This window comes from Lissotriton vulgaris, chromosome 2_1, assembly GCF_964263255.1.
Source record: "Lissotriton vulgaris chromosome 2_1, aLisVul1.2, whole genome shotgun sequence".
In the NCBI taxonomy this organism is placed as follows: Eukaryota; Metazoa; Chordata; class Amphibia; order Caudata; family Salamandridae; genus Lissotriton; species Lissotriton vulgaris.
Genome location: NC_141687.1, coordinates 282,045,807 through 282,073,049, shown reverse-complemented (window position 1 = coordinate 282,073,049; position 27,243 = coordinate 282,045,807). Strand labels below are relative to the sequence as shown.

The 27,243-nt window shown below is 48.0% G+C and overlaps 1 protein-coding gene across 1 annotated transcript in view; it reads left to right on the top strand.

Annotated features, from left to right (window-relative positions):
• MED13 (mediator complex subunit 13) overlaps positions 1 to 19,501 on the top strand; it is a 684,456-nt gene extending 664,955 nt beyond the window's left edge. Inside the window, exon 16 of the mRNA XM_086954050.1 lies at positions 15,575 to 19,501. Within this exon, the coding sequence (XP_086810176.1) occupies positions 15,575 to 15,707 (133 nt within the window). The 3' untranslated portion in view covers positions 15,708 to 19,501. The remainder of the gene's footprint in view (positions 1 to 15,574) is intronic.
• Positions 19,502 to 27,243: the final 7,742 nt, after the last annotated feature.

Here is a 27,243-nt window from a genome sequence, read left to right as displayed (position 1 = left end):
AGCACATTCATTTTAAAGCCACAGGCCTGCGCAGCAACAGTCTCATTGCAGCAGCGTACGTGGGACCCGCAGAGGCGGGTCACGGGGCCACCTTGTGGGTTAGTCCACCACCCCTCCTGCAGCCGCTGTCTCCAAACCTTCCTAGTCTGGTGTTTCAGGCCCACCAGACACCAGTGGGTAGCAGGATTCGCCATCAACTCCCCAAGGGCGCACCATCACATTGGACAGGTGGGTTCTACTGTCCAATGAAGCTACTGTCTCCCCTCTGAGTCTACCCCTCCAGCCATGCTGCCACAGTACCACCGAATGTCAGGGGATCACTTGACACTTCTCCAGCAGGAAGTTACGGCCCTCTTGGCCAAGGGGGCCATCGAGCGCGTTCTGATGCCAGAAGTAGGCCGTGGTTGTTACTCCCTCTACTTCTTGGTTCCAAAGAAGGACAAAGGCCTGCGTCCTATCTTGGACCTTCGGAATGTCAATGGCTTCCTCCGGTAGGAGAAGTTCAAGATGCTCACACTTGCTCAGGTCTTGTCTGCACTCGATCCACAAGACTGGTTGGTAGCGTTGGACCTACAGGACGCCTATTTTCATATCCCCGTCCTGCCGGCCCACTGGCGTTACCTGCGATTCATGGTAAGGCAGGAGCATTTTCAGTTCACCTTGCTCTCCTTTGGCCTTACAAGCGACCCTCGGGTGTTCACGAAAGTGATGGAGGTGGTGGCAGCTTATCTGCGCAGATAGCTGGTTTCAGTCTTACCCTATCTCGAAGACTGGTTGTTGAATGCGGGGTCGCCCCAAACAGTCGTCTCCCTACTTCAAAATGCGGCTGACCTCCTGCATTTGCTGGGGTTTTTACTCCAGTATTGGAACTGTCATAGATTCCCATTGCTTGTATCTTTCCCCGTCATCGGAATGGGAGCCTCGGTAATTATATATATATATATATATATATGTATATGTATATGTATATATATATGTATATATATATATGTATATGTATATATATATATATATATATATATATATATATATATATATGTATATGTATGTATATATATATGTATATACCTAGGTAAATACACCCTAATAGGTGCAAAAAAGTAAAAATTAGGCCTAGGCCTCATTACATTTTGTAGCCTATAGGTCTCCTTAAGTAAAAAGACCCAAACTTACACTAACAACCAATCAGATTAGCCTCACCCTGTGGAACCTTCCTGAGAAAGCTCAGAGCCTCAGATTTTCTACTGCATCGTTGGTGACAGGGAGTCTCCTTAGAGCTCAGCTCTAACTTCTACTTCGAGGTACTATTTAAGCAGTTTTCTGTAAGGGTTTGTTTAAAATTCGCCTATGGCTGATAAGGAAAAGAGCCTGTTCAGGCCTTGTGCCAGTTGTGGTAAAAAACGACAAACACATGGACTGTATATATTGTTTATACCCTGACCATAAGGCAGAGGAGTGTAAACTATGCAGGATGATGTCTGTTAGGACCCTCCGGGATCGTGAGGGAAGATTACTAATTTGGCTCAGGAAGTTGGAAAAGAAAGATGTTGTGGTATCAAGTGATGATGCGGATGCCAGGTCATCATCTTCCAAGACATCTCTAAAGAGGGGTAGATCATCTGTGGAGGTATCATCTGAACCCCCCTTTAAGGCTGTGCGTGGGACCTCTGATAGGTCTTGCAAGCCCGAGCCTGGCGAATCTCCTCACAGAAGTGTAAAGGAGAGGGAAAGGCAAGCACCTCGGGTGCAGAAGGCAAAACTTGATGAGGGCTCGGCTGGGCCTTCACATCAAGAGAAAGTTTCTAAGTCCTTCAAGAAACCATCTGTGGAGGCTTCAACAGTGGTTAAGAAAGGCTCCAAGGCCTCTTCAGTGACTGTCTCCTCATCCGTCGACGAGCCATCCCGCGACGACGATGCCGTCGACGAAGAATGGGTCGGCGACGACGATAACGACGTCGACGGTTACCATCTCGTCGACGAAGACAATCCCGTCAACGACGACAATTCCGTCGACTGTGACAATCGCGTCGACGATGGCAATCTCGTCGACGATGTCGAGCCCGTCGATGACGATTCCGTCGACGATCCCGTCGACTATGACGAACCAGTCGACGACTAAGATAATCTCGTCGACGGCCCTGTCGACGATGGCACCGGATATGGTGGACACATTTATGACGCCGTCGACGGCAGGTCCAAAGGAAGGCACCAGGAAGAGGAGGATAACACCTGACATGACATCACCTAGAAAGGTGACTCCATTACCTCCAGCCCTGTTATTGGATGAACAGGACTACTCTGAGGAGGAGAATGAGATGTATGGAGATGCATATAGTCCATCACAGTTGCATCTTAAATACCATGATTCGGATGAAGATGGGTATTATTACCAGCAAGAACAGCGACAGCAAGATCAAGTCGCATATCAGGAAACCCAGGCACAGCAGGGCACGGTTACTATGCCCGTGAGTCTTTTGACGGACTTAAGGGCAATGCTGGAGGAGTATAGGAGCAGACCCGCCTGCTTGACTGGACAACCAAGACCGGACTCAGTCATATCGCAAGCAGCGCAGAAAAAATCACGGAATCCTTCGGCCACCCTCACAACTCCATCAGACAAGGAGGGTAGAAGGTTAGACAACGCTGGTAAACGTTTTTCATCAATGGCAAGCTTGCTGGTCCGGGCGGCCAATGCCTTGGGTATTCTAGCGAGGTACGACCGCCAGATGTGGAGTGATGTCGCAGCCTATGTAGACCTACTGGCGGATGACTCTAAGGCTGAAGCACTGAAACTTCTGGAAGAGGGACAACGTTTGTGAGAAGTTGGCCTGATATGCGGTGCTCACTATTCTAGTGATCACTATGTATCAGTCCAGACAACCCTTATGGTGATTGGTTGTAAGTCAACCTTAGACCAGCTATCCTAGTAGCGTGGATACGAGCAGTCTTCGGGCTAAACTCTAGAGGGTGTGTTAAGCCAGCTGTTATACCATCACATATACCCCTTGAACACCAAGTGAAAGGACACCACACAAGTGTTATGAAAATAAACAGTGTATTTATTAGAATCACAACAGCCCTGTACTCTTTATGAGGACAGGGTACTAAGCACACAACAAAACTCTTATAAAAATACTACAAGTTGCACAATTTACACAAATGCCCGAGGGGCACGACAAACCATATACTATGGAAGTGGAATGCGAAATTACTAGCAGGTAAGTACTGTACTAATAGGCTTTGGAATCGCTAGGACTACGTTACTGAACCTTCAGATTACTAGTAGGAGGCCTAGGGGACTCGGGTGCAGAGTGTGCACTCTCACGCGGGATGCGGGACAAAGTCTATGGTAGCTAGATTTCACAAAGTTAGTGTTCTCGGGCGAACCCGACTAGGTAGATCGAAAACGACAGTGGATCCTGACCCTTGGATAGTGAGGCTATGCTGGGGCACCGAAATGCCGAGTTTACCTAGCCCAGGGGCTGCAGCTGCATAGGTCTCAAAAGACGTCGGGAATCCTCGTAGACGAACCAGGAGCCTGAAGAAAGGAGTTGCTGGTCGGCGACCAGTGAAGATAGTTCGAGTGATCCAAGCCTGGATCGAAGATGGATGACACCTGAAAGCAGAGGGGACCAAGTTCGTGACTACTAGCCAGTAGTCAGGTGGCACCAGGAGGGCACCGGATGGTAGTCACCTCGACTAGGTGAGTGGGCGACGCTGTGCTCTGCAGATCTCACGGACCAGGAGGCGTTGTCGGCGACCAGGATGGAGGTGCGAGCTGTCCCACGATGGATGATGCTGTCGACGTCGCTGGACCCAGGATAGGGGCAACAAGTCTTGGCAAATTCAAGCCCACGCGGTGGACCTAAAATGGCGTCTGGTGTGGACCAGGAGGGTCCGGGGTGCTCCTCTTTTGGAAGGGAGCAAGGGCCAGTCTGGAGCAACCAGACCAGCAGCAGTGATGTCGTCGGGCGCCGTTAAGAAGGCCACAAGCCAGCGGGCTAGTAGCCAAACAACGCCGTGAGCAGCAAAAAGCAGAAGGGCCCCACGCAGATCGTGGAGATGCTGGGAGGCTGGACTTCGGTGCTGGAGCTGCTCAGGGTCGGGGCTTCTCGGACCCCAAAGCACTCACAAGGGGATCCCTCGGCGGTCGTGCTGGATAGAAGTTGTGCAGTTTTGATGATGGCCGGTCCCTCGAGGTCTCGTCGCACCTACGGTTCTCAGCTTAGCTGTAGAGGTAGGTAGAGGTCAGAGGTGCCAGGAAAGCCGGGTCTCGTCGTGCTGGTCGGTCGGATTCCTGAGGAAGGACGTGCAGCAAACCGCAGAGTTCTTAGATGGTGCCTGCGGATGCAGGGTGACTACTCCTTAGTCACAAGGGAGAAATCTTGAGAAGAAGTCTTGAGTTCCTTTCGCAGAAAGTAGTTTCAGGATTCAAAGATGATCTAATTTGGAAGGGTCCCCGCTCCTGCCTTTATCCTAAAGAAAGGGGTGGGTTCGCGACTAGGTCCTGCCCTAGGGGTGGGACCAGGAAGGGGGGTGGTTACACCCCTCTCCCATGCCGGACTTTCCCCAGGCCAGGGGCTGGTGTGCCCCTGGAACTGGTTCTAGCCGGCAGATGCGTAGTGAGCACCGGGGTGCCACTTGCAGTCACCTTCCTGTAAAGCCCTGCCTACCCAGGATACACAAAACCCTGTCTGGGATGGTGCTAGCACCGCCCCTGACAGGAAACCCTTTGTCCAAGCTCTCCTCGCTGGAAGGACTCCCAGCAGCAGGAGGTCAGACTTGTGTCTGTGGTGGCAGCATCCATTTTGTGGAGCTGAGGCTTCAGTTAACTTTAACCGGGGTTACATGTCGTGTCCCTCTAGAAGGGTGGAATGCTAACCCCGTCGCCAGAATTGGCGAGGGGTTAGTATTCCAATTCGTATGACACCTTACTCGACATGTTTTGATAAAGCAATACCAGAGATAGCATTTAACCGCGAGGATTATAATGCACTTAAGAGTATATGGTATGCGTTATCATGGAACAGCTATTCAAAATTAACCTGACTAGCAATATCTCATGGAAGGGCACACTAACATATCGCCCACCGGGACAGAATCCTGATTTTGCTTTGTCTCTTCTGGAACTACTGGCCCCCCATGTCAGAGCTAAGGAGGATTTTCTTCTCCTTGGGGATTTCAATATACATATGGATAACCCCGAAGATCATGAATCTATACAATTAACAGCAGATCTGTCCAATCTTGGATTAGAGATAAGAAACAGCGGGGCAACTCACACAGCTGGTCATACCCTTGACTCTATTTTCACTAACTGTACTAAAATAAGGTGCCTTCCTGCTACAGAAATCCATTGGACCGATCATTTTTTGATTGAGTTCTATTTGGCAGGACCCACCAAACAATCACCCAGAACACCATCTCCTCCTATTTTCCGTCGCCAATGGCACAAAATATCAGTTGAGAATCTGAGTGAACACTGGCAACAACCCCAATTCACCGAAGGAGACTCAGCTGAAGAGGCACTGGAAAAATACAATAAATCTCTTAAATCAGCTACTGATTCTCTTGCTCCATTAAAACTTCATAAACAGTACCCTCCTACTAAACAAGAGAAGTGGTACACTTTGGATCTCAGGAAGGAAAAACAGAAATGTAGGAGATTAGAAAAAGCATGGAGGAAATCAAAAAATGAGCAAGAAAGGAAAATGTTTTTAGAAGCTCAGTCAAAATATTATAAAAACATAAAACTCGCAAGGAAAAATGATTTATCCCTACAACTAGAAGAAGCAGGAAACGGTCCGAGGGAATTATTTAAAATCTTGCTAAGTTTTGTCAAGCCATCAGCTAGTGAGAGCCCTGACGATGCCTCACAGACACTGTGTGAAGAAATCTCCATGTTCTTTGAGGACAAAATAAATCTGATTTATAATAAAATCTTGGCTTCACAAGGCGCAGTAACAGCCCCCCCCCCTCCATGTGCACATCCTGCACAGATTAAAAACACCTTTTTTCCCATTCCACCAGTTAGTGATTTAGATCTCCCACTCCTCATCAACCATATGAAAACTGGATCCCCGAGCGATCACCTTCCTGCAAAAATGGTGGCCCCGTTAATTTCCATCTTGGGGCCCTCCATCCAGTCAGTTATGAACATCTCACTGACGAAAGGACAAGTCCCGAGAGAATGGAAGATAGCGGTGGTAAACCCTATTAGGAAGAAGGCGGCTCTCCCCTGGACAGATCTGTCCAACCTTCGGCCCATTTCCCTCCTACCCTACATCGGTAAGATGACGGAGAAGCACGTTAACACCCACCTATCGAATCACCTTGAAGCAGCAGAAGGCCTGGACCCCTCTCAATCTGGGTTCAGGCCAAACCACAGCACCGAATCGGCCCTACTAGAAGTGACCAATAACATCAGGTTGACACTTGATAGTGGGGGGTCTATGATTCTGGTGCTGTTGGATCTGTCTGCTGCTTTCGATACGGTGTCTCATGAAGTGCTTCTCGACCGTCTGAGGGGGGTAGGGCTGGGAGGAACGGCCCTGTCTTGGGTAGAAAGCTTCCTTTCTTGCCGCTCTCAAGAAGTCAGGCTGGGCTCCCATAAATCCATCTCTAGGGAGCTCACCAGGGGTGTGCCACAGGCCTCATGCCTTAGCCCCACATTATTTAATGTGTATGTGGCCCCCCTGGCCGACTTAGTGAGGCCATTTGGGTTTACCCCGATATCCTACGCCTATGACACCCAGCTGCTGTTCCCCTTTAAAACCTTCTCACCTGCTCTGCAAAAATCGTTTGCAGAAGGCATGAGGGCTGTGTCATGTTGGATGGCTGAGAATTGCCTACAATGCAATGTGGGCAAAACGGAGGTTTTACTGTTCGGGGAGGCAGCAACATTATGGTCTGGGGAGTGGTGGCCCACAGAATTAGGACCAGTTCCTGTCCCAAAGCAGACTGTCAAAAACTTGGGGGTGCTATTCGATCAAGCCCTGACTTTTAAACATCATGTCAACCAAGTTGCGGGCACCTGCTTTAGAGCCATCGGACTTTTGAAAAGGGTGTTTCCCTATATACCCGATGGTCACAGGAAAACTTTAGTCCAGGCACTAGTGATCAGTAGATTGGACTACTGTAATGGCCTTCTTTTGTCAACTAATGAAGGCCAATTAAACAAACTACAAGTAGTCCAAAATACGGCGGCGAGGCTAGTTCTCAATGTACCATCTAGAACTCCCTCCCGCCCCCTACTAGCCAAACTTCACTGGTTACTAGTGCGGCAACGCACGAAGTTTAAAATTCTGTGTACCATTCATAGGTGTCTGATAGGAAAGGGCCCCAAATATTTGACTAAAGCTTTTCTACCCTATGTACCAGGCCGATCACTTCGATCGAGTAATCTTCACCTATTACAGGTCCCAAAAATAAAAAAAATCTCGCCAGGGAGGTCGTGCTTAGGCACATACAGGACCTGTCCTTTGGAACTCCCTTCCCATTCAACTGAAACTCATTACTAACCATTTATCCTTTCGCAAAAACCTTAAGACTCACCTTTTCTCTTCCAACTAATCAGTTTATGATTTACTATTTCTGTTTATGATCAGGCATGGGTCAAATGTACTTGTTCCACCACAAGCGCAGAGATATCCTTTCGGGGATCTAGTCAGGCGCTATAGAAGCACATAAATAAATAAATAAAATTAGGACTTGGTTCCGCAAGCTGCAAACGGGCTCAGCTCATGCCAGAGCACCTTTTCACACGATTCCAAGCACTCTGCCTTCAGGATTGTCAAGGCCTGCCATAGGAGTGACTGATAGGAATCTGTGTGTCCATTTTTAGGGTTAGATATAGGTATACTATATCTAAAGCAAAGGGTGATTACACCACCTTGCCCCAGCTGTCGTGCAGCCAGTTGTGTCAGATTTAGATGGCCATCCAGGGGTGGCACAATACATGCTGCAGCCCCTGGTAGGCCCTGGGTACACCTATGCCTTGAGTTACAGGGTCTGATAAGGTGGCCCAGTACCAATTGGAAATGTACCTAAGGTACATGGAATCCATTTTAGAGAGAGAGCAGTAGGGAAAACCAGCAAAACACCAGGCAAAAAAAGTTGGGGTAACCATAGTCGGGTATCTACCTTCCTACAACGTTCTTCTTCGGAAATGATTGACTGCGCGATGGACATCGCAACCACTTCGTTCTGTGCTCTGGGTAGCGCGGCTGTGCTTAGACGGCAGGGTTGGCTGCGAGCGACTTACTTCCGGCCGGAAGTTCAAAATAAGATTCTTGACTTACCCTTTGATGGGGACATGTTATTTGGGAAACATGTCGATGACACCCTGCAGGGGATAAAAAAGGACACAGAGACGGCTAGGGCTCTTGGTACCCTACAATATAGGAAAACACCGTTCCGTGGAGCAAGAGGAAGATGCTTCACTTCGCCAAGAGGTGGCTATCAACAGCAACGGTACTCGCAGCAGTCGCAGTCGTACAGACCTCAGTACGGCAATCAGTATTATCAGAGGCAGTCACAATCTCAGTCTTTCTCTCGTCAGAGCTCTCGTGGACGTCAAGGGCGCCAGGGCAAAGACGCTGGCAAGCGTCAATAGCTGCCTCCTGACTCTGCCGACTGTTCCTCCGCTCCATGGGTCTCCAGTGGGCGGCAGGATAACTCAACATCTGAGCAGCTGGGAATAAATAACATCGGATCAGTGGGTATTGAACATCATCCAACATGGGCATACGCTAGAATTCCAGGAATTTCCACCTACAAGAGCTCCCCACGCCACTACTTCGAAACATCTAAACCTTCTGCAATTAGAAGCTCAACAAATGCTTCAGAAAGGGGCGATCCAACGTGTTCCCCTATCACAAAGAGGAGAAGGTTTCTATTCAAGATTTTTTCTGATCCGCAAAACAAAGGACAAATGGCGTCCAATCCTGGATTTAAGGGAGCTCAACACCTATCTCGTGAAACTGTCGTTTCGGATGATTTCACTCCAGGATATATTGCGCCTCTTGAATCCAGGCGACTTCATGGCTACGTTAGACCTGGAAGATGCCTATTTTCATATCCCGATCCACCCAGCTCACAGACGTTTCCTTCGCTTCACAGTAGGCAAGAGTCACTTCCAGTTCATGGTGCTCCCATTTGGATTAAAATCCCCACCCCGGATATTCACAAAGATGCTGGCCCCGGTAGCAGCTTTTCTGAGAAGGCAGTCGCTGGAGGTATTCCCGTACTTAGACGACTGGCTACTGAAGGCACCAAGTTTCCAAGCGGCAACAAAGGCAGTGGAAACATGTTTGAATCTCTTCACTCATCTGGGTTTACAGCTCAACAGGGAAAAATCGGTTCTTCGACCAGCAAGTTCAGTGAAGTTCCTGGGAGCAATACTCGATACTCAGGTGTGCAAAGCCTTCCCATCGGAAGAGAGACAAATGAAGCTCATGTCTTCAGCAGCTCGATTGCAAAAGAAAAGTTGGATGACAGTCAGGGTGTACAAATCTCTTCTAGGGTCGATTTCATCCTGTATTCAATTGATTCCGCACTGCAGGCTGCGAATGCGCCCCTTGCAAGAGGCACTAGACCTTCAGTGGAAACAGGTGGAAGGGTCTTTCAGCGACAGGGTAACTGTCACCCAGCAGATGAAGCAGACAGTTTCATGGTGGATGAAAAAATCTCACCTATCGCTGGGTCTCAGTTTCAGAGCGGCTCCGGCTCCTCGCGTCATTACAACAGACGCCTCCGATCAGGGTTGGGGAGCGGTCATGCAAGATCTCCAAGTCAGTGGACACTGGACGCCAAAAGAACGTCGCTTACATATCAATGTTCTGGAGCTGAGAGCTATTCGGTTGGCAATGTTAGCTTTCCTTCCAAGGATTTCAAATTCTGCCATTCTAGTGCGTACGGACAACACCACCGCAATGCATTACATCAACAAGCAGGGAGGCACAAGATCGCCACTGCTTTCTCAGGAAGCCCAGCTGTTATGGGAATGGGCAATCTCGCAGAACATCAGGCTCGTGGCGGAACACCTTCCAGGAGTATGCAACACGAAAGCGGATACGCTAAGCCGCCTGAGGGCAGTCTCACACGAGTGGGAATTGGACGACGCAGTGGTCAAGGACATCTTCTCCCGCTGGGGAACCCCAGCGATCGACCTGTTTGCCACTCCGATGAAAAAGAAATGCCGGTGTTACGCAAGCAGGGAACACCATCGAGGATCGCTGGGGAATGCCCTTTTGATGTCTTGGTCCGGCGCATTTGTTTACGCCTTTCCACCATTTCCCCTGATTCCTCGAGTCCTCAAGAAGCTCAAGATGGACAGGTGCAGGATGATACTGATTGCGCCCGCCTGGGCTCGCCAGTTCTGGTTCACGGAGTTGCTTCTTCTGTCGGAGGAACAGCCCATTCAACTTCACTCCAACAGGGCTCTTCTATCAATGTACAATGGCCCAGTTCTCCACCCGAACCCGAGCTCGCTTCAATTGACAGCATGGCTCCTGAACACAGGGAGTTTAAGGATCTAGACATTCCGGAGGAATGCAGGAACATCTTAGCACAAGCACTTGCTCCTAGCACGAATAAAACCTATAAAGCGAAGTGGAAAAGGTTTTATTTATGGTGCCAGAGAGAAGGAGTGCATCCGTTCTCATCAGCTCCGCATCAACTCTTACCATACATTCTATCCTTGGCGCAGGCAGGTCTGGCTCATGCGTCCATCAAGGTCCACTTGGCGGCTATTTCCAGATATAGACTAACAAGATCTGGGCCTTCTCTGTTATCAGCAAGAGTGATAAAGCAATTCCTAAAAGGACTGTTTAGAGTGTTTCCGCCAGTTCGGCCTCCACCTCCGATTTGGCATCTGAATGTGGTCCTGGCTCAACTGATGAGATCGCCATTTGAGCCAATACATAAGGCAGACTTAAAGTTCCTGTCATGGAAGGTGGCGCTTCTTCTGGCACTCACCTCGGCAAGGAGAGTGGGAGAACTTCAGGCTTTGACTATCAAGGAACCTTACTTGCAGTTCAAAAACGATACCTTGATCCTCCGGATGAACCCCAAATTCATTCCGAAGGTACCGACAGACTTTCATCTTAATGAACCGGTGGTTCTGAATTCCTTTTTTCCTCGGCCCTCAACCCAGGCTGAGAGGACACTTCATTCTCTGGACGTTCAGAGATGTTTGAAATTCTATCTTCAACGCACAGCTGGATTTCGGAAGACGCCCCAGCTGTTTGTGGCTTTTGGAGCCCCAAGAAAAGGATTTCCTTTGTCAAAACGGGATTTCTAGATGGATATCGAGTGCGATCCGGTTCTGCCACCAGGCGGCAGGCAAGCCGTTGAAAGGACAGGTGAATGCGCACTCCACAAGATCGATCTCTTCGTCTACAGCACTGTTAGCAGGAGTATCGATAAAGGATATTTACAGAGCGGCCACATGGAGCAGTACTCACTCATTCACGAGACACTACTGCCTGGACGCGGCTGCAAAGGGGGATTCGGCTGTTGGTCAAGCTGTCCTGAGATATCTCTTCCAGTAAGAGGTGAGCTTTCCTCTCTTCCCTCCTTCCTGTTTTTTCTCACATTTCGTTTATTATGCTATGGTTACTGATTTATGTTTATGATGATATGTTGTATCATTGGTGGATGATAGTTTGTAACTATGAACGAAATGTTTGAGGCAGGCTAACTGCTATCTACTCTGATACAAGCAATGGGAATCTATGAAAGTTCCAATACTGGAGTAAGAAACAAGTTACTTACCTGTAACTTTAGTTCTCCAGTATTGGTAACTTTCATAGCTTCCCATGCGCCCACCCACCTCCCCTGGGAAAGCTCACTTCTGGTCTAGGTGATTCTGTGGCAAGACAACGGCTACGAAAATCTGAGGCTCTGAGCTTTCTCAGGAAGGTTCCACAGGGTGAGGCTAATCCGATTGGTTGTTAGTGTAAGTTTGGGTCTTTTTACATAAGGAGACCTATAGGCTACAAAATGTAATGAGGCCTAGGCCTAATTTTTACTTTTTTGCACCTATTAGGGTGTATATATAATTACCGAGGCTCCCATTCCGACGACGGGGAATGATACAAGCAATGGGAATCTATGAAAGTTACCAATACTGGAGAACTAAAGTTACAGGTAAGTAACTTGTTTCTTCATCAACGTTCCGAAGTCACACCTGATTCCCTCTCAGAAGCTCCTCTTCATCAGAGCGGTTCTGGACATGGCACAGTTTCAGTTCTATCCTTCCAAACAGTGAGTTCTGTACATTTGGGGTATGATTCAGAGCTTTCAACCCTTGTCCCGGGTTTTGGTCAGAACGACCTTGAGGCTGCTGGGCCTCATGGCCTCCTGCATCCTGCTCACCAACCATGCCAGATGGCATATGCGGGCTCTGCAGTGGGACCTGAAGTTCCAGTGGGCGCAGCATCAGGGGAACCTGTCCGAATACATCCAAATCTCGGAGGGCTCTGCACAACAATTGCAGTGGTGGCTTGCAAATCATCATTGGGTCCGCTGCAGATCCCTCTCCCTTCCCCAACCGGAGCACACAGTGATGACAGATGCGTCCCTCCTGGAATGGGGCAGCCACAGGGGAGAGGCGGAGATCAGAGGCCTCTGGTCTCCGGCGGAGTCCCAGCTCCATATCAACATTCTGGAACTTTAGGCGATCCTTCTTGCACTGAAGGCATTTCTTCCCTCTGTCAAGGGAAAGGTGGTGCAGGTGTTCGCAGACCACACCACCGCCATGTGGTATTGCAATAAACAGGGCGGGGTGGGGTCTTGGACACTGTCAGGAGGTTCTGCATCTCTGGACATGGCTGGAACATTAAGGCATTTCCTTGACAGTTCAACACCTGGTAGGTTCTTTGAACGCCAGGGCGGACGAACTCAGCCGCTGCTGCCTGATGGATCACAAATGGCGTTTTCACTCGGAGGTGGTGCAGGGCTTCTTTCAACAATGGGTAAAGCCTTGGTTAGATCTATTCGCCACCGAAGAGAACACACATTGTCAGCTGTTCTGCGTGTTGGAATTTCTAAGGCGCCACTCGCTAGGCGAGGCTTTTCATCATAAGTGGAGCTGCAGTCTATTGTACGCCTTTCCGCCTATACCACTTCTCCCCCGAGTGCTGAAGATCAGGGGTGACCTGGCCCAAGTCATTCATGTGGCTCCGAACTGAGCTTGAAGAGTTTGGTATCCTGAGCTTCTCAGTATGATCTTGAATCCCCCGATCCGACTGCCTCTTCGGGAGGCTCTTCTGTCGCAGCAGTAGGGGACGGTCCTCCACCCGAACCTGTCCAGCTTTCAGCTACATGCATGGAGATTGAGCGGCGACCGTTGATTCTGTTTGACTTGCCTCCTGAAGTCTGTGATGTAATTTTGGCTGCCAGGCGTCCCTCCACTAAATCTGTATACGCCTGCAGGTGTTACAAATTTTTGGCATTGTGCAAAGCAAAGGCTGTGGACCCCCTTTCTGTCCCTCTTTCACAGGTCCTTTTATTCCTTCTTTCTTTGGCCCGGTAGGGCTCTGCTCGGGCCACTATCAAGGGCTTCTTTTCTGCTATTTGCCTTTCTCAGGCTCCCTGGTCAGCCCTAACTTTTCAAGCCCCCTGTTAATAGATTTCTCAAAGGCATTACTCACCTTTTCCCTCCTATTCAGTTTGTGATGCCACAGTGGGACTTTAATCTGGTACTTACTTTTTTGAAGTGCGCTCAATTTGAGCCGCTTCACAACTGTCCTCTTTGTTTGTTACTTTGAAGACTGCCTTCCATTTCTATCACCTCTGTTAGGCGTGTAAGTGAGCTCCAGGCTCTTTCTTGTAAGCCTCCTTTTCTGTCAGTCCATCGGACAAGGTTGTGCTTCGCACACGTCCTTCCTTTTTGCCAAAAGTGGTCACTGCTTTAAACATTGGGCAGAATTTCACCTTGCCCACTTTCTTTCTGCCTCGCACCCTTCCAGAGAGGAAGAGAGGCTCCACCGTCTGGATCCAAAACGTGCGCTCTTTCTATTTGAACCGCACACAACAGTTTTGGGTGGAAGACCAGCTCTTTGTTGGCTACGTGGGTGCCAATAAAGGATGGGCCATACAGAAGAGGACTATCTCCCGCTGGGTTGTCTTGTGTATCAAACCCTGTTATTCTCTGGCTAACAAGGAACCTCCGGTGGGGTTGCCCGCCCATTCTACCAGGGTGGCTGCAGCTACTAATGCATTGAGACGTGGTGTCCCCCTGCAAGACATCTGTGAGGCAGCCATGTGGTCCTCGTTGCACACTTTTACCAAGCATTATTGCCTTGCCAGTCAAGTCCGGAGAGACTGCTTCTTTAGCCGTTCTGTTCTCCGTTACTTTCTGGTGTGATCTTGGTTTGCAGACCTACCACTGGGGTTGGTAGTGCTGGGGTATCTATTCTAAAGTAAGAAATCTAGCACTAACGTCTCTTTAAGATGCACAAGTTACTTGTGTAACAATATATCTGTAAGAGACATTAGTTATTGATAGATTCCTTACCTCCCCACCCATCCTCTGCGAACCGATTTCAAGGGTTAATGTCATCCCTTTCAGGGCTCTAATTTCAATACACCAGTGGTCAGTATCTTGCATGGCTCTTCTTTCCTGGCGCTGAAAGTTGTGTATAGAACTGGCGTCAATGCACGTGGGCTGGTCTAAGTAGCTCCAGCGAATTCATCTCGGCGACTAAGACGCCAGCGACGTACACGGAGCCGTACGACGATGCCTACCGACCCGCAGGGGTACTGCTGATGAAAAGACGCCTGGGGATATTCTAAGGTAAGGAATCTATCACTAACTAATGTCTCTTACAGATATATCGTTACACAAGTAAGTAACTTGTGCGATGGAACACATTTTGTAAATATTGTAAAGATCGATCTATTGACCCTTTATCTGCTCCCTTATCTGAATTCCTTCTCTTCATACTTTCTGTGGCCCAGCAGGGCTCTGCTTTGGGCGCTTTGAAGGGCTACCTTTCGTCCCTGAAATTATTGATGAAAAGACAGTGCATAATGTGGCATGAGTAACTTGAGATAACTATAACTGCTCTGGTTTTGTGTGTAAAATCTGAACCGAACTATAACGCCCCTGTAACCTTTGGTTTTGCAGCAAAGAAGTCTTCTAGATGCACACACAGATACTCTCTTTTGGCTATACTGTTCTGGTACAATAGCTATAATCCACAGGGTACAATAATTGTATTTTTAGCAGTAATAATATTACCCGACCGTTCAACAAATCCTATCAATATAATTTTTGGGTGGCTAATGAATGGGGTGAAATATGCTACAGTATTTCTTTTAGACTGTGATTTTTCTTCAGACTAACAGCTTTTATAAATGCATTTTTTACTTGGTTTATTTGCCTTTATTTTTAAAGACTATGCTCTTTTACTCTAGTTTTAAATGTAGATGTCTTCACAGAATACATGTCCATATTTAAAACTCACTTCATTTCACTGAATTTCAATGTTTACTTCATTTTCAAAAGCTTATGTGGTGCATTTCCAAATTGTATGATCTTTAATATTGAATGTCTTTTTAATTCAAGGTTCGTTTTGGAACAATATAATGCACTCTCCTGGCTAACCTGTGATCCTGCAACCCAGGACAGACGATCATGTCTACCAGTTCACTTTGTGGTGCTGAATCAGTTATACAACTTTGTCATGAACATGCTGTGACCTAGTGACCTACAACTGAACTATACAAGGAAAAGGGATTTTATTTAGTGCAGGACATATCGTTTCTGTGAGTCATTTATTATGAGGTATACATTCTTGTTACTTGACCTCTGGCCTTGGAATACGTGACTCAAGATTTATTTTCCTCTATTACATTTCATTGGCCACAGACATTTTACAAGAAGGAAGATTGTGGAAACAGTGAAATCTACCAACATAAGTGGAAAAACACATTTTCTCCAGTCCCTATACCTTAAAGCAATGAGCCGTCGTACCATTCACATGAAATTAATATATACAGCAATGGGACTTGTAAAAGACTATAAAACAGTGCATTGCAAACATGGCTTAAGAATATCATGATGATGTATTGAGCTAAAATACCTATTATCAATATTCAAAAATGCCTGCATCTTATTTATTGTAAGTTTTTAAATGTATAAATTGTCTTATATTTCTTAACCTTTTATAAAAATTTTCCTAGAAGGTTTATACCGCCTTCTTGCTTTAAAGCAATTGGTCTAAAATATATGTAATCGTCTTAATTAAAAGTTGCGGTAGGTTGCTTTTAGAGTATTATTTTTTTGTAAAGGGTGGGCGGGGACAGTAAATTTTTATTGTCTTGATGTACAGTTTAATGGGGATAGAGGGATTATTGTCCATACCATTGTGTGGGGGATTTACAGCTAAGCTGTAGTTGCAGAGTAAATGTACAGTAATGAAGTTCACTGTGTTTATACATTGAAAAGGTACCGGGTCTAACAGCATTTTATATCACACCTTTACAAACCAAGCAACATAATGGCAATATGTAGGTTTACATGGTGGTTTAAAATCGTAGTAGGAATAAAATTAACTCCTCAGTTTGAATATGTATTTTGGTTTAGGGCTGATGCTTCTTTCTCAGACCTTGTCCGTTTCCACTGAAAAATGGCGTGGTGTTGCCAAAAGAATCACCAGTACCCAAAGTTGTAGATAAGAGATCCTTAATATAAAACCATAATATAAGATCTGTTGGAAATATTTCTTTTGAAAGCCATGGAATGTAGGAGGATACATTTTTCTTTTTTTTAACCTTGCCACCAAATCTCCTTAAGGTTGGAATCTAGCTCAGCTCTAGCCTTTTACAAAGGCAAAGTCTGTCAATCTGGAAGTTGAAAGATTGGTGTGTTTTTAATTAGTGTGATGTAAATAGATTCTCTCAGTGAATCGTGGTATGCTTATTTTATTTCATTCGTGAAGGAATTTTTTTTCCTAAACTTCTTAAAACTTGGATAACTACATCTCTTTGCCAAGGAGCGATCTGAGACTCCCCTGTGTGTATTCACTACTAATGCTCCAAGAAGAGAGGCTTGTATTCACAAAACGTAATTCAGTATTGTTCACTGAAATTCGAGTTTTGTAAATACAAAATATGTACCTGAAAAGTATCACTTTCATATGAAAAAACATAAATTCTTCAAATTGTATATATAAAATATTAACTTTTTTTGTAAAAAAGAAAATGTACAATTGGTGATAAGTTTTCATTCATTTCTTCAAAACGATATTGGTGCAATCCGACTCGGCATATTTTGATATTGGAGTGAAACGAAGCAGAAAAATTCTCCCCTTTAGCTCCTTTTTTTTTTTTTTTATTTAAATTAAAGCTGCGAATAAGCATTTTAAATACTCATTTTTTCCTTTTGACTTGTCTTTTTTGGAAAGAAGTGAAAAGTTAATATAAATGGTTAGTATCTTAAGGATGTTTTCAGATAATTATTTATTTGTTTTTCTTCAGTTTAGCATAGCCAAATGGACTTATGCCAACCCCATTTTCTAAACCGTTCAAACAGCTACTCATTCGCTAACTTCATTAGCTGGGCACTTGTTAGTAAAGTGATTTTTGAATTGAGAAAGTGGCTGATCTGTTTGATTAGGCACTCGTAGATCTCAGATCTGAGTAATGCGTCTGCAGTGATTATGAATTTGCTTGTCTTTAATTTGAAAATCTTCCACTTGTCGAACCATGTATAAACGAAAATACATTTTTGCAGTTTGAATACTTTGCCTACTGCACAGTGGATGCATTGTAGTATGACATTTTCTAACATATCTACAGCTTTTAAAATCTTGCATTTTGTTATCCAAATGAAATTGTGGTTTTAGTCTGTTATCTACAGGAACACAGGCAAATGACTAAGTTATTGAACAGATACATATTGGAAAAAATTGAAATTGTTAGCACAGGATTTCTCAGTTCATGCTTGTAAACTCAACATTTCCCCTGTTTGCTAAAGCCTAAACTGTCATCGTTACGAGTGATCTCTTTTAGCCACTTGTTAATTTGCTGAAACTTGAATGGTACTGCTAAATGGGCACATCAGACATTGTTTGTATAGATTTATTTTAAAATGTGAAAAGAATTGTGGAATTGGAAGAGTTGCTCGCATTAAGCAGATTTCTCAGAGAATTGTTGCTGTTAAGTAATAGCAAAAAGAATGCATGTGTTTTTGTGTGAACGACAAGATTAACAACTGCTAAACTCCTCCTGTTTCAATGGGCAAAAACGTATAATTAATGTTGTATTTCAGAAATACTGCATTAAAATATACCTTATTATGTTGGGCTAAGTGCAAAATGCATCCTTTTGCTTTCTAGCATCCTTAAGGCTTGCCTTGCCACCCAAACCTTACACCCTGGTTAGCAAGTTGAATATTTTTGAGACGTTACATTTTGGAACCTGCAACTAACCAGTAGTTCTAAGCGTACATTCATTGCTCTTTTGGTCTGATTTATTTTGTTCAGAAAACTACACACACTTATAGTATTAAACAAAAGCACATTGCACTCAGTTAAGTTGGTCGGAGATTTATTGGCATTGATGGAATTCTGTGAGAAACTGTTGAATGTAATTACTGGCACGATTTTCTTAAGCAGTTGAGGCAATCTGAACATAGACTTATGTACGTTTGTGCATAATCACTTTTTTACATTATATTGGTGCTATTCAGAAACCACTAAAATAGGGGAGTGCTTATTTTGCATTATCTTCATGATACAGGCATCTAAAGATGTGTTGCATCTATGTTGTAGAACAGTCACTAATTTCATGCAGTACAAAAAAGTTCACATCGTTCTAAACAAGCACTGTTTGTTAACCTAAAACATTATGTTTAAGAAGAGGCATAAATTAGTAGATGTATCCTATGTTATATATCCATATAGCATAGCATATCAAGTCTAATATAATGCACATAATGTTGAAAAAGTCACTTTATTGAGTAGTATTGGTTGGTCATGAGTGTAATAGATAAAGCATAGTGAGGCATACTTATTTTTTAGTTTTACTTTCTTTGATTTGCTTTTGGAGATGTTCAACATCTCAAAACTTGGATGTATGCCTTTAAAATAAGATTTCTCTTTCCAGTCTAGTAACCTCATTCCTGGTGGTGTGGGAAGGTGGCTAAATTTGAAGCAAAATGTTTTCTTTACTTTTATTCAGAATATTGTACTTATCTGAATCTGCAAAATGAAATGTTTTTTCGAATTGTGAACATCTGAAACCTGTTTAAGACTGAGTTCGCTTCAAAAAGGGGAGTTGTATTTTAATCTGCTGTGACGTTCCATGGTTCAAGCCTTTTTTTTTGTTTTTGTTTTTTACTATAACTGAATTAAAAGTGGCTAAGGAACGAACACTATTGCTGCCGAATGCCATAAACAAGAGTTGTACAAATTGTGATTGAGGAAATGAAAAAAGGTTTATACTTTTTAAAAAAAAATTCAAATGGAATAAATTATTCATGAAGCCTTTATTGTGGTGTCTCCTTCGCTCAAATGTTCTCTTGTGACATACTTTATTAATATTCATTGCTAATTTGCTGTCCTAGCATCTGGTCATCACGAACCTTGAAGCATAGCAATCTGTTGGACTTCTAGCGGCAGATTACGGATTTGGAAAATCTTTAGCAGTACCTCTGCATGCCAGTAGGTGGCAGTGATCAGGTCAGTGTCCCCGCCGGAAATGACATGTGCAGTGCATATACTGGCTTCACCCCAGCAAGATGACATAATTTCTTTTCTTTCCGCACTATCATCGCAGATCCGGAGAGAATTACCTTAGTCCTTTTTTTAAACTACTTTTGTTGAGTATTTGTTAAACCCTGTCTATCCTGTCATTGTCAGATTTCTGTGACCGACCCCCACGTCCCCCAACCCACTTGGTTTGCATTACGTGCCTGAAACCAAGTCATAGTTTCAAGGTCTGGCCAGACTGTTGAGCAATGAACGCCAAGGTTGGTCCGGGATCGTGCCCTAAAGCTCCTGGTTGCCCAGCACTAGTTGGCTCCACACTAATCCAGGTCCCAGTTCAGAGGAAGGTCCTGGGCCCGTCACCTGCTCATTCCCTCTGGTCATCGTCTTACGCTCAATTGTAGGTGGGTAAGTATCACAGGAAAAAAAATCTCAAATCAAAGTGCTCATAGACTTCACCACTCCATTCCAAATCATCGGACGAAGCGCGGGAACAATGCCACAAATCTAGGCCCCGCTCCCACATGCTGTCCCGAGAGTCGGATTCTGCTCAGCGTGTCCCAGAGTTAGCCGGAGTACCCACACCCAGTTTAAAATGATTTGAGGTCATGCACCTCACAATTGGGCGGATTGACCTTTCTTGAGTGCCTTCAGGCCCCACAGGTTCGGCAGATGCCCCAACTGGATTTCTGCTTGCAGGTTTACCCTTAGCACCACTTGAGCCATTTCAGTCTGTTTGTATATCAAGTTGAACTCCAATCATGAGTCTGTGGCCTTCCCTGAAGTATGTTCCAGTGGCATCATTTACTGACTGGCCCTGTGGGAATAAGATTAGGATAGATTGGAGAATCCCTATGGTTATCCTGAGCCCCTGTTTGAGCCCATGGTCGAGGATAACTGGTATGAGGAACTGGTGGATGCCAGTGCTCTGGACACCTCTCCTTGCACTAGCCTAGTCTCTCCTCCTCCTTATGTGGCTATGGAGGAAGGGGCTTCATTTGCCATGGCGGTGAGGAGGGTAGTTAAGGTCCACGACCAGGCGCTGCCCTCAATAGTAGTCAAGTCTTAACCTCTTGACATAGGACCTTCAACCCAGGGTAGCCCCCACAGAACCTCTTCGCCCCTTTAATGAAGCTCTCACTGATGTACTGAATGGGCCTGAGCCAAGCCCTGCGCAAGAACACCTGTTCACAAAACCATTGCCCAATGCCAACACCCTACTCTTGGGGACCCAGCTTTCCACATCCAGCTTTGCATTCCAGAGAGCCTGGTCATGCAGTCCTCCACCTTAAAGGTTAACCCTGACTTGTTCCCTTCCACACCACCTGATAAGTCATCCAAGAAGCTGGACACCTTTGGCAAGCAGATTTTCTGTTACACCAGCCTTGTACTGCGGTTTGAACAGTGTTCCTCAGGGGCCCAATATTCCGACTCAGTTTGGGACTCATTTGCACAAGTGCTGTCCATTGTCTCTTAGGAGGCCCAAGCCATCCTGTCCAAAGGTATTACCGATGGCAGGGACACAAGGTCCACATTATGCTGTGGACTAGACGCAACAGATTTGCTAGGTAGGGTGATTGCTTTGTTGGTGGCACTTCGTCGGTGTCACATCGTTGCCATGTCTGACTGAGCTCAACTGGCTTTTTAGAGAATTCTTTATGGACATACCCTTTAGCACTTGCCTGTTTGGTGATAAGGCAGATTAGGCGCTCGAGCGCTTTAAGGACTTTTGGGACTCTCCATGGTCATACGCCGATCCCACTGTGACTTTTGCCCCTTCGGTGGCTATGCTAGGAGCTAGCAGCCATGTCCTTTTCTGCCCAGCCAACAAAGCCAGCAGACTTCCCAGTCATACGTGCCACGGACACAGTTCCCACTAGCCTTGTGGGACACAAGGACAGAGATCTGCCCAGTCTACCATTACCCCAGCAGTTGCAGCTGCCAAACCCTTTAAATATACCCTCTCTCAATCATGGGCAGCCAGTTGACGGTAGGATTCAGCACCACCTGCTCTGATGGCAGTCTATCACCTCGGACAAGTTGGTGCTCCAAATTGTTTAGTGGGGTTACTTCTTTCCATTCACAGATATACCACCACCATACCACCATCTTCAGGTATGATGGAGGACCACCTCTCCCTGTTATGTAAGGAAGTACTGGCTCTACTGACCAAAGTAGCTATTGAAAGGGTGGTGATATCAGAAGTAGGTTGTTGTTGCTATTCCTGCTACTCTGGTGCTGAAAAAGGACATTTTATTCCTATTCTAGACCTGCACCCTTTAAACTACTACCTGAAAAAGGAGAAATTCTAAATGCTCATGTTGGCTCTGGTTCTGTCCGCTCTAGATTCCAGAGACTGGATGGAGATGCTGGACTAGTAGGTACTGCCTGCGGTTCACAAATGGCAATGAGCACTTTCAGTTTGCTGTGCTCTTTTAGTCTTATCTGCGTCTTTCGTGTGTTCATAAAGGTGATGGCAGTGGTTGCAATCCATCTGCCGAGTGCATGGGTTCTGGTCTTCGCCTACATTTATGAGTGGCTGTTGAAAGTGAACTTGACCTCCCTCTTATGACGCTGGGCAGATAGTCTATGTTACTGCACCTCACAGCTTATCACCATTGATGACTTAGGGGTCCTGATTCACAGGCTGGAGATGGAGCTTCAGCCCCACTGTTTGCTCTCCTTGTTACACGGTCAGAGGGCTGCTACGCTCTCTCCTAATGGTAACCAAGGTCCCTTTCAGTTAGCACTTGGTGCTTTGCCATATGCAATGACACAGTACAGTCACAGCTCACAGGCCCTCCCACCTCCCTGTGGCATGGGATGTGGTTGAACTAAACTGCAGGGCGTGACTGATTTCAACTGTGTGACCTAATAGGCATCTCAACCTTGGGTGAGGTCTGGAGGGACAGCCTCATGTAGTACTTCCAAGAATTAGCAGTCAACTTCAGCCTTCATCCCTCCGAAATTTTACAGCTACCTGCACCTGCGGCATGCCTTAGAGAGCTATGAAGACAAGCTTATGACATTCAACCCGCTTGAATGCAAGTTAGTGACTGACGTGCTGGGCAAGGGTGGTATCTCAGCTCTACAAATCCTTGGTCAGAACAGGCACCCGACCCCCTGGGTGCACCGAGGTCCAGGTCGGATGAGGGTCTGGGGGCCCTAGACTATGACGATTGGGTTGAGGCGAAGCTGGGAAGAGCATGTGAGCGATATCAATGCATCTTCACTTTGACCAATTCAAATACTTCAATAGGATTTATTACTCTCCTGAACACCTTTGGCATATGGGCCGGTCCCCCTAGCCAGTGTATCTACGCTGTGTTTCAACCCCAGGTACCCTTTATCACCCTATCTGGACGTTTCTCGGGATGCAGGCATAGTGGTCAGCAGTCAACAGGTACATGGCAGGTAGTGAGCATCCCTTTGACACCTGACTCCAAAACTGTGTTATTGGGGATAATGGACTCCGTGGGGGATTCTAGAGCCGTCCGCTCGCGACTCCATATATGGTGGCAAGAGATCATGTTAAACACGAGTCTAGCTTACTCAATCCATACAAGAGTGGATTTAAGGGACGGATTAATATTTTTGTAAAATATGTTTATTGATTATCATCAAATATCAATCAAAAGCAATTCAAACATGAGCTTCCGCTCGCATATACCTTCCCTAATACACATGTCTCCCTATATGGTCTCTCCACTAATCCACGGATACAATTGAGAGTGCTCAATATCATACTGAAGAACAGTTTAGTGGTCCACTAACAAGGCTCACCGTCACATTTCTATAGCATGGCACAACATGATAAAGGGCAGTATCTGAAAGAAACAGGTTAGTATTAGATTCCTTACCTTAGAATATCCCCATGCATCAGACTGGATCCGGAAACTTTTGCGTAGCAGTATCCTTGCGCGTCGGTAGGCGTAGTCTGCGGCTCCCAGTCCGTGTCTTTGGTGCCCGGGATGACGTCACCGAGTACTTAGACGCCGCCCTCGCACGCTGACATCAGTTCTTCTTTTTTCCGCACCAGCAAGCGCCGATCCAGAAAAAGTGGTACCTTTAGTCATTTTTTTACTTCACTTTTTCGATAATTTTTGAGGTCGACTCTGACGGGCCGGTAGGAATGCCCGGGTTGAAACCCTGCGTCGACTGCAACTGACTGATGTCGGTTACCGACCCCCATCGCCGGTGTCTACATTGCCTGGGGCCCGACCACGATGACAAGGCGTGCCCCGACTGCCGGGCCTTGACGTCTAAGGCTAGGCTGGAGCGGTTCCGCAAGCGCCTCGAGCTCCGGCAATCGGACCCGCGCTGTTCGAGGTCCCGGTCCGGAACGATGTTGAAGGACAAGTCTCGGGCCCAAAGTCATCACCGCTCGGAGAGTCGACACCACTCCTCGGGCTCCAAGTCCTCAGGTAAGAGGCACAAGAAGTCGTAGAGGCGACATCGCTCTTGTGACTTGACACCCCCCCCCCCCCCCCCCCCCCCGATGCTCATGCTACGTGGCTGGGGGTTCGGGCGACACCACCCACGCGGCTCCACCGGAGTCGCAGGCGTCGCAGCCTGCTCCAACGCCGGGCCCCTGGGCAGAACGCGACGCCGGAGGAGATCGATGCCTTCCTCATGGCCATAAGGTCGCTCACTCCTCCGTCGAGTTCCGCGACGCCTTCCGGCCAAGCGGCCCCGACTGGGAGCCCAAGCGGGCCGGGGGCTTCGGCCCCGTCGCCGTCGGGTGTTTCGGCCCCAGTGCTGTCGGCAACTTTGGTCCCGACGCTGCAGGGCCTCGCTGGATCCGGTTACGGGTCGTCGCCGGTCGACCTTACGACCTCGCTGGCCCCGAGGGTGTCGCCCCCGGCGCCATCCCAGGACGACGTCGTCCCCGGCCCTCCTCTCGAACCGGTTTCGACGCCGGAGCGGCGCTTCTCGACGCCGATGGGAGACTTTTACTTCTATGATCCGGCCCCATCATTTGACCCTGAGTACCAGGAGATGGGTGGCGAGGTGGATTGGGAGGGGTCTGAGGACCCTCTGGCACATGAGTGCCAGTGTTATCAAGACTGGGCAGGTGAGCTAGGGGATGCCAGTGGTTTGGACACTTCGCCAGACTCTGGTTTTGTCTCCCCTCCTACCGTGGCTACGAAGGAGGGGCTGCCTATAGTGTGGTGTTGACGCGGGCGGCCAAGGCCTTGGCTCTTGAGCTCCCCGTCGTGGACGTGAGGTCTAACCTCCCACTGAGGTCCTTAAACCGCAAGCAAGCTCTTCGGAGTCTCTGTTGCCGTTTAATGAGGCCTTGTCTGACGTTCTTATGGGCACTTGGTCCAGGCCCGCTACAGGTTCCCCTGTAGATAGGAACGTGGCCAGACGCCAGCGCCCGGCTCTGGGCGACCCTTGCTTCCTGTCCACCCACCCCACTCCCGAGACCCTGGTCATACAGGACTCTAATTCCCAGACCGCATTCCCGATGGCTCCCCCCGACCGGGAATCCAAGAGGTACGAACAGTATGGTAAGAAGATGGTCTCCTCACTGAGTTTGGGGTTGCGGTCAGTTAACACTGTGTGCCTCTTGGGCCGTTATTCCCTTTCTCTGTGGGACACGGTCGCGGATCTGCTGCCACAATGCCGGGAGGAGGCCCGGACTAAACTCGCCCAAGCCTTTGTGGAGGGTCGAGATGCGGCATGGTATTCTATCTGCATCTGAAAGAGACACGTTAGTGATAGATTCCTTATCTTGGAATATCCCCAGGCGTCAGACTGGATCCGGAAACTTTTGCGTAGCAGTACCCTTGTGCGTCGGTACGCATCGTCTGTGGCTCTGCGTCCGTCGTCGTTGGCGCCGGGATGAGGTCGCCGGAGTACTTAGACGCCCCCCTCGCGCGCTGACGTCAGTTCTTCTTTTTTCTGCGCCAGCTAGTGCAGATCCGGAGAAGCTCTACCCCTTAGTCACTTTTTGACTAAACTTTTTGGATCTTTTGATCTGTTTTTCTGGAGTCGTTCGACTCCTACGGTGCCGATAGGGATGCCCAGGTTCAAACCCTGCTCCAAGTGCAACTGACCGATGTCGGTTACCGACCCTCATCGCCGGTGTCTTCAATGTCTAGGCCTCAACCACCACGACCGAATGCTCCGACTGCCGGGCCCTGACGTCTAAGGCTAGGCGGGAGCGGTCCCGCAAGCGGCTTGAGCTCCGGCAGTCGGCCCCGCGCCGTTCAAGGTCCCGGTCCCACAGGAGGTCGAGGGACCGGTCGCGGGGTCGGAGCCCTTGTAGTTCCGAAAGTCGGTATCTGTCTTCGGGATCAAGGTCCTCAGGTAAGAGGCATGAGAGGTCGGAAAGGCGTCATTGCTCTTCCGACCCACCCCGCAGCTCGCGCAACGCGACTGGGGGTTCGGGTGACACCACTCACGCGGCTCCGACGGAGTCGGCCCCATACCTTCCGGTCCCTGGGCACGATGCGACGCCAGAGGAGGTCGAGCGGTACCTCATGGCCATGAGGTCTCTCCCTCCTCCGCCGGGCTCTGTGGCGCCTTCGGGCCCAGCGGCCCCGGCTGGTGGGCCTAGCGGATCGGGTGCTTCGGCTCCGACGCCGTTGGGTGCTTCGGCCCCAGCACCGGCGGCGACTTCGGTCCCGGCACCGCAGGCCCTCACTGGATCCAGGTCCGGGTTGTCGACCTCACCGATGCCGGCCCCTAGGGTGTCGCCCCCGGGTGCCGCCGCCCCCGATCCTGCCCTTGATTCGGGTCTGGCGCCGGAGCGGCGCTGCTGGGCGCCACTCTCGACGTCGTATGGAGACTTTTACTTCCATCAACCGGCCCCATCCTTTGAACTTGAATTTCAGGTGATGGGTGACGAGGGGGATTGGGAGGGGTCTGTGGACCCTCTGGCACAGGAGTGCCAGCCTCAACAGGACTGGACATGTGAGCTTGGGGATGCCAGTGGACTGGACACTTCGCCAGACACTGGTTTTGTCTCCCCTCCAACCGTGGCTTCGGAGGGGGCTCCCTACAGTGTAGTGTTGACGCGGGCGGCCAAGGCAATGGGCCTAGAGCTCCCCGGCGCAGCTGTGAGGACTAACCTAGTCACTGAGGTCCTTAAACCCGCAGGCAAGCTCGGCTGAGCCTCTGCTGCCGTTTAATGAGGCCTTGTGTGACATTATTTTGTCACGTGGTCCAAGCCCACTACAGGTCAGCCTGTAGATAGGAACGTGGCCAGACACTACCGCCCGGCTCCGGGCGACCCATGCTTCTTGTCCACCCACCCCACCCCCTAGAGCCTGGTTATCCAAGCATCTACTTCCCAGACCGCATTCCCGACGGCTCCGCCCGATCGGGAATCCAAGAGGTACGAACAATTCGTTAAGGTGTTCTCGTCCCTGAGTTTGGGACTGCGGTCAGTCAATACCGCATGCCTCTTGGGCCGCTACACCCACACTCTGTGGACACGGTCGCGGACGTACTGCCACAATGTCAGGAGGAGGCCCAGACTAAACTCGCCCAAGCCCTTGCGGAGGGTCGAGATGCG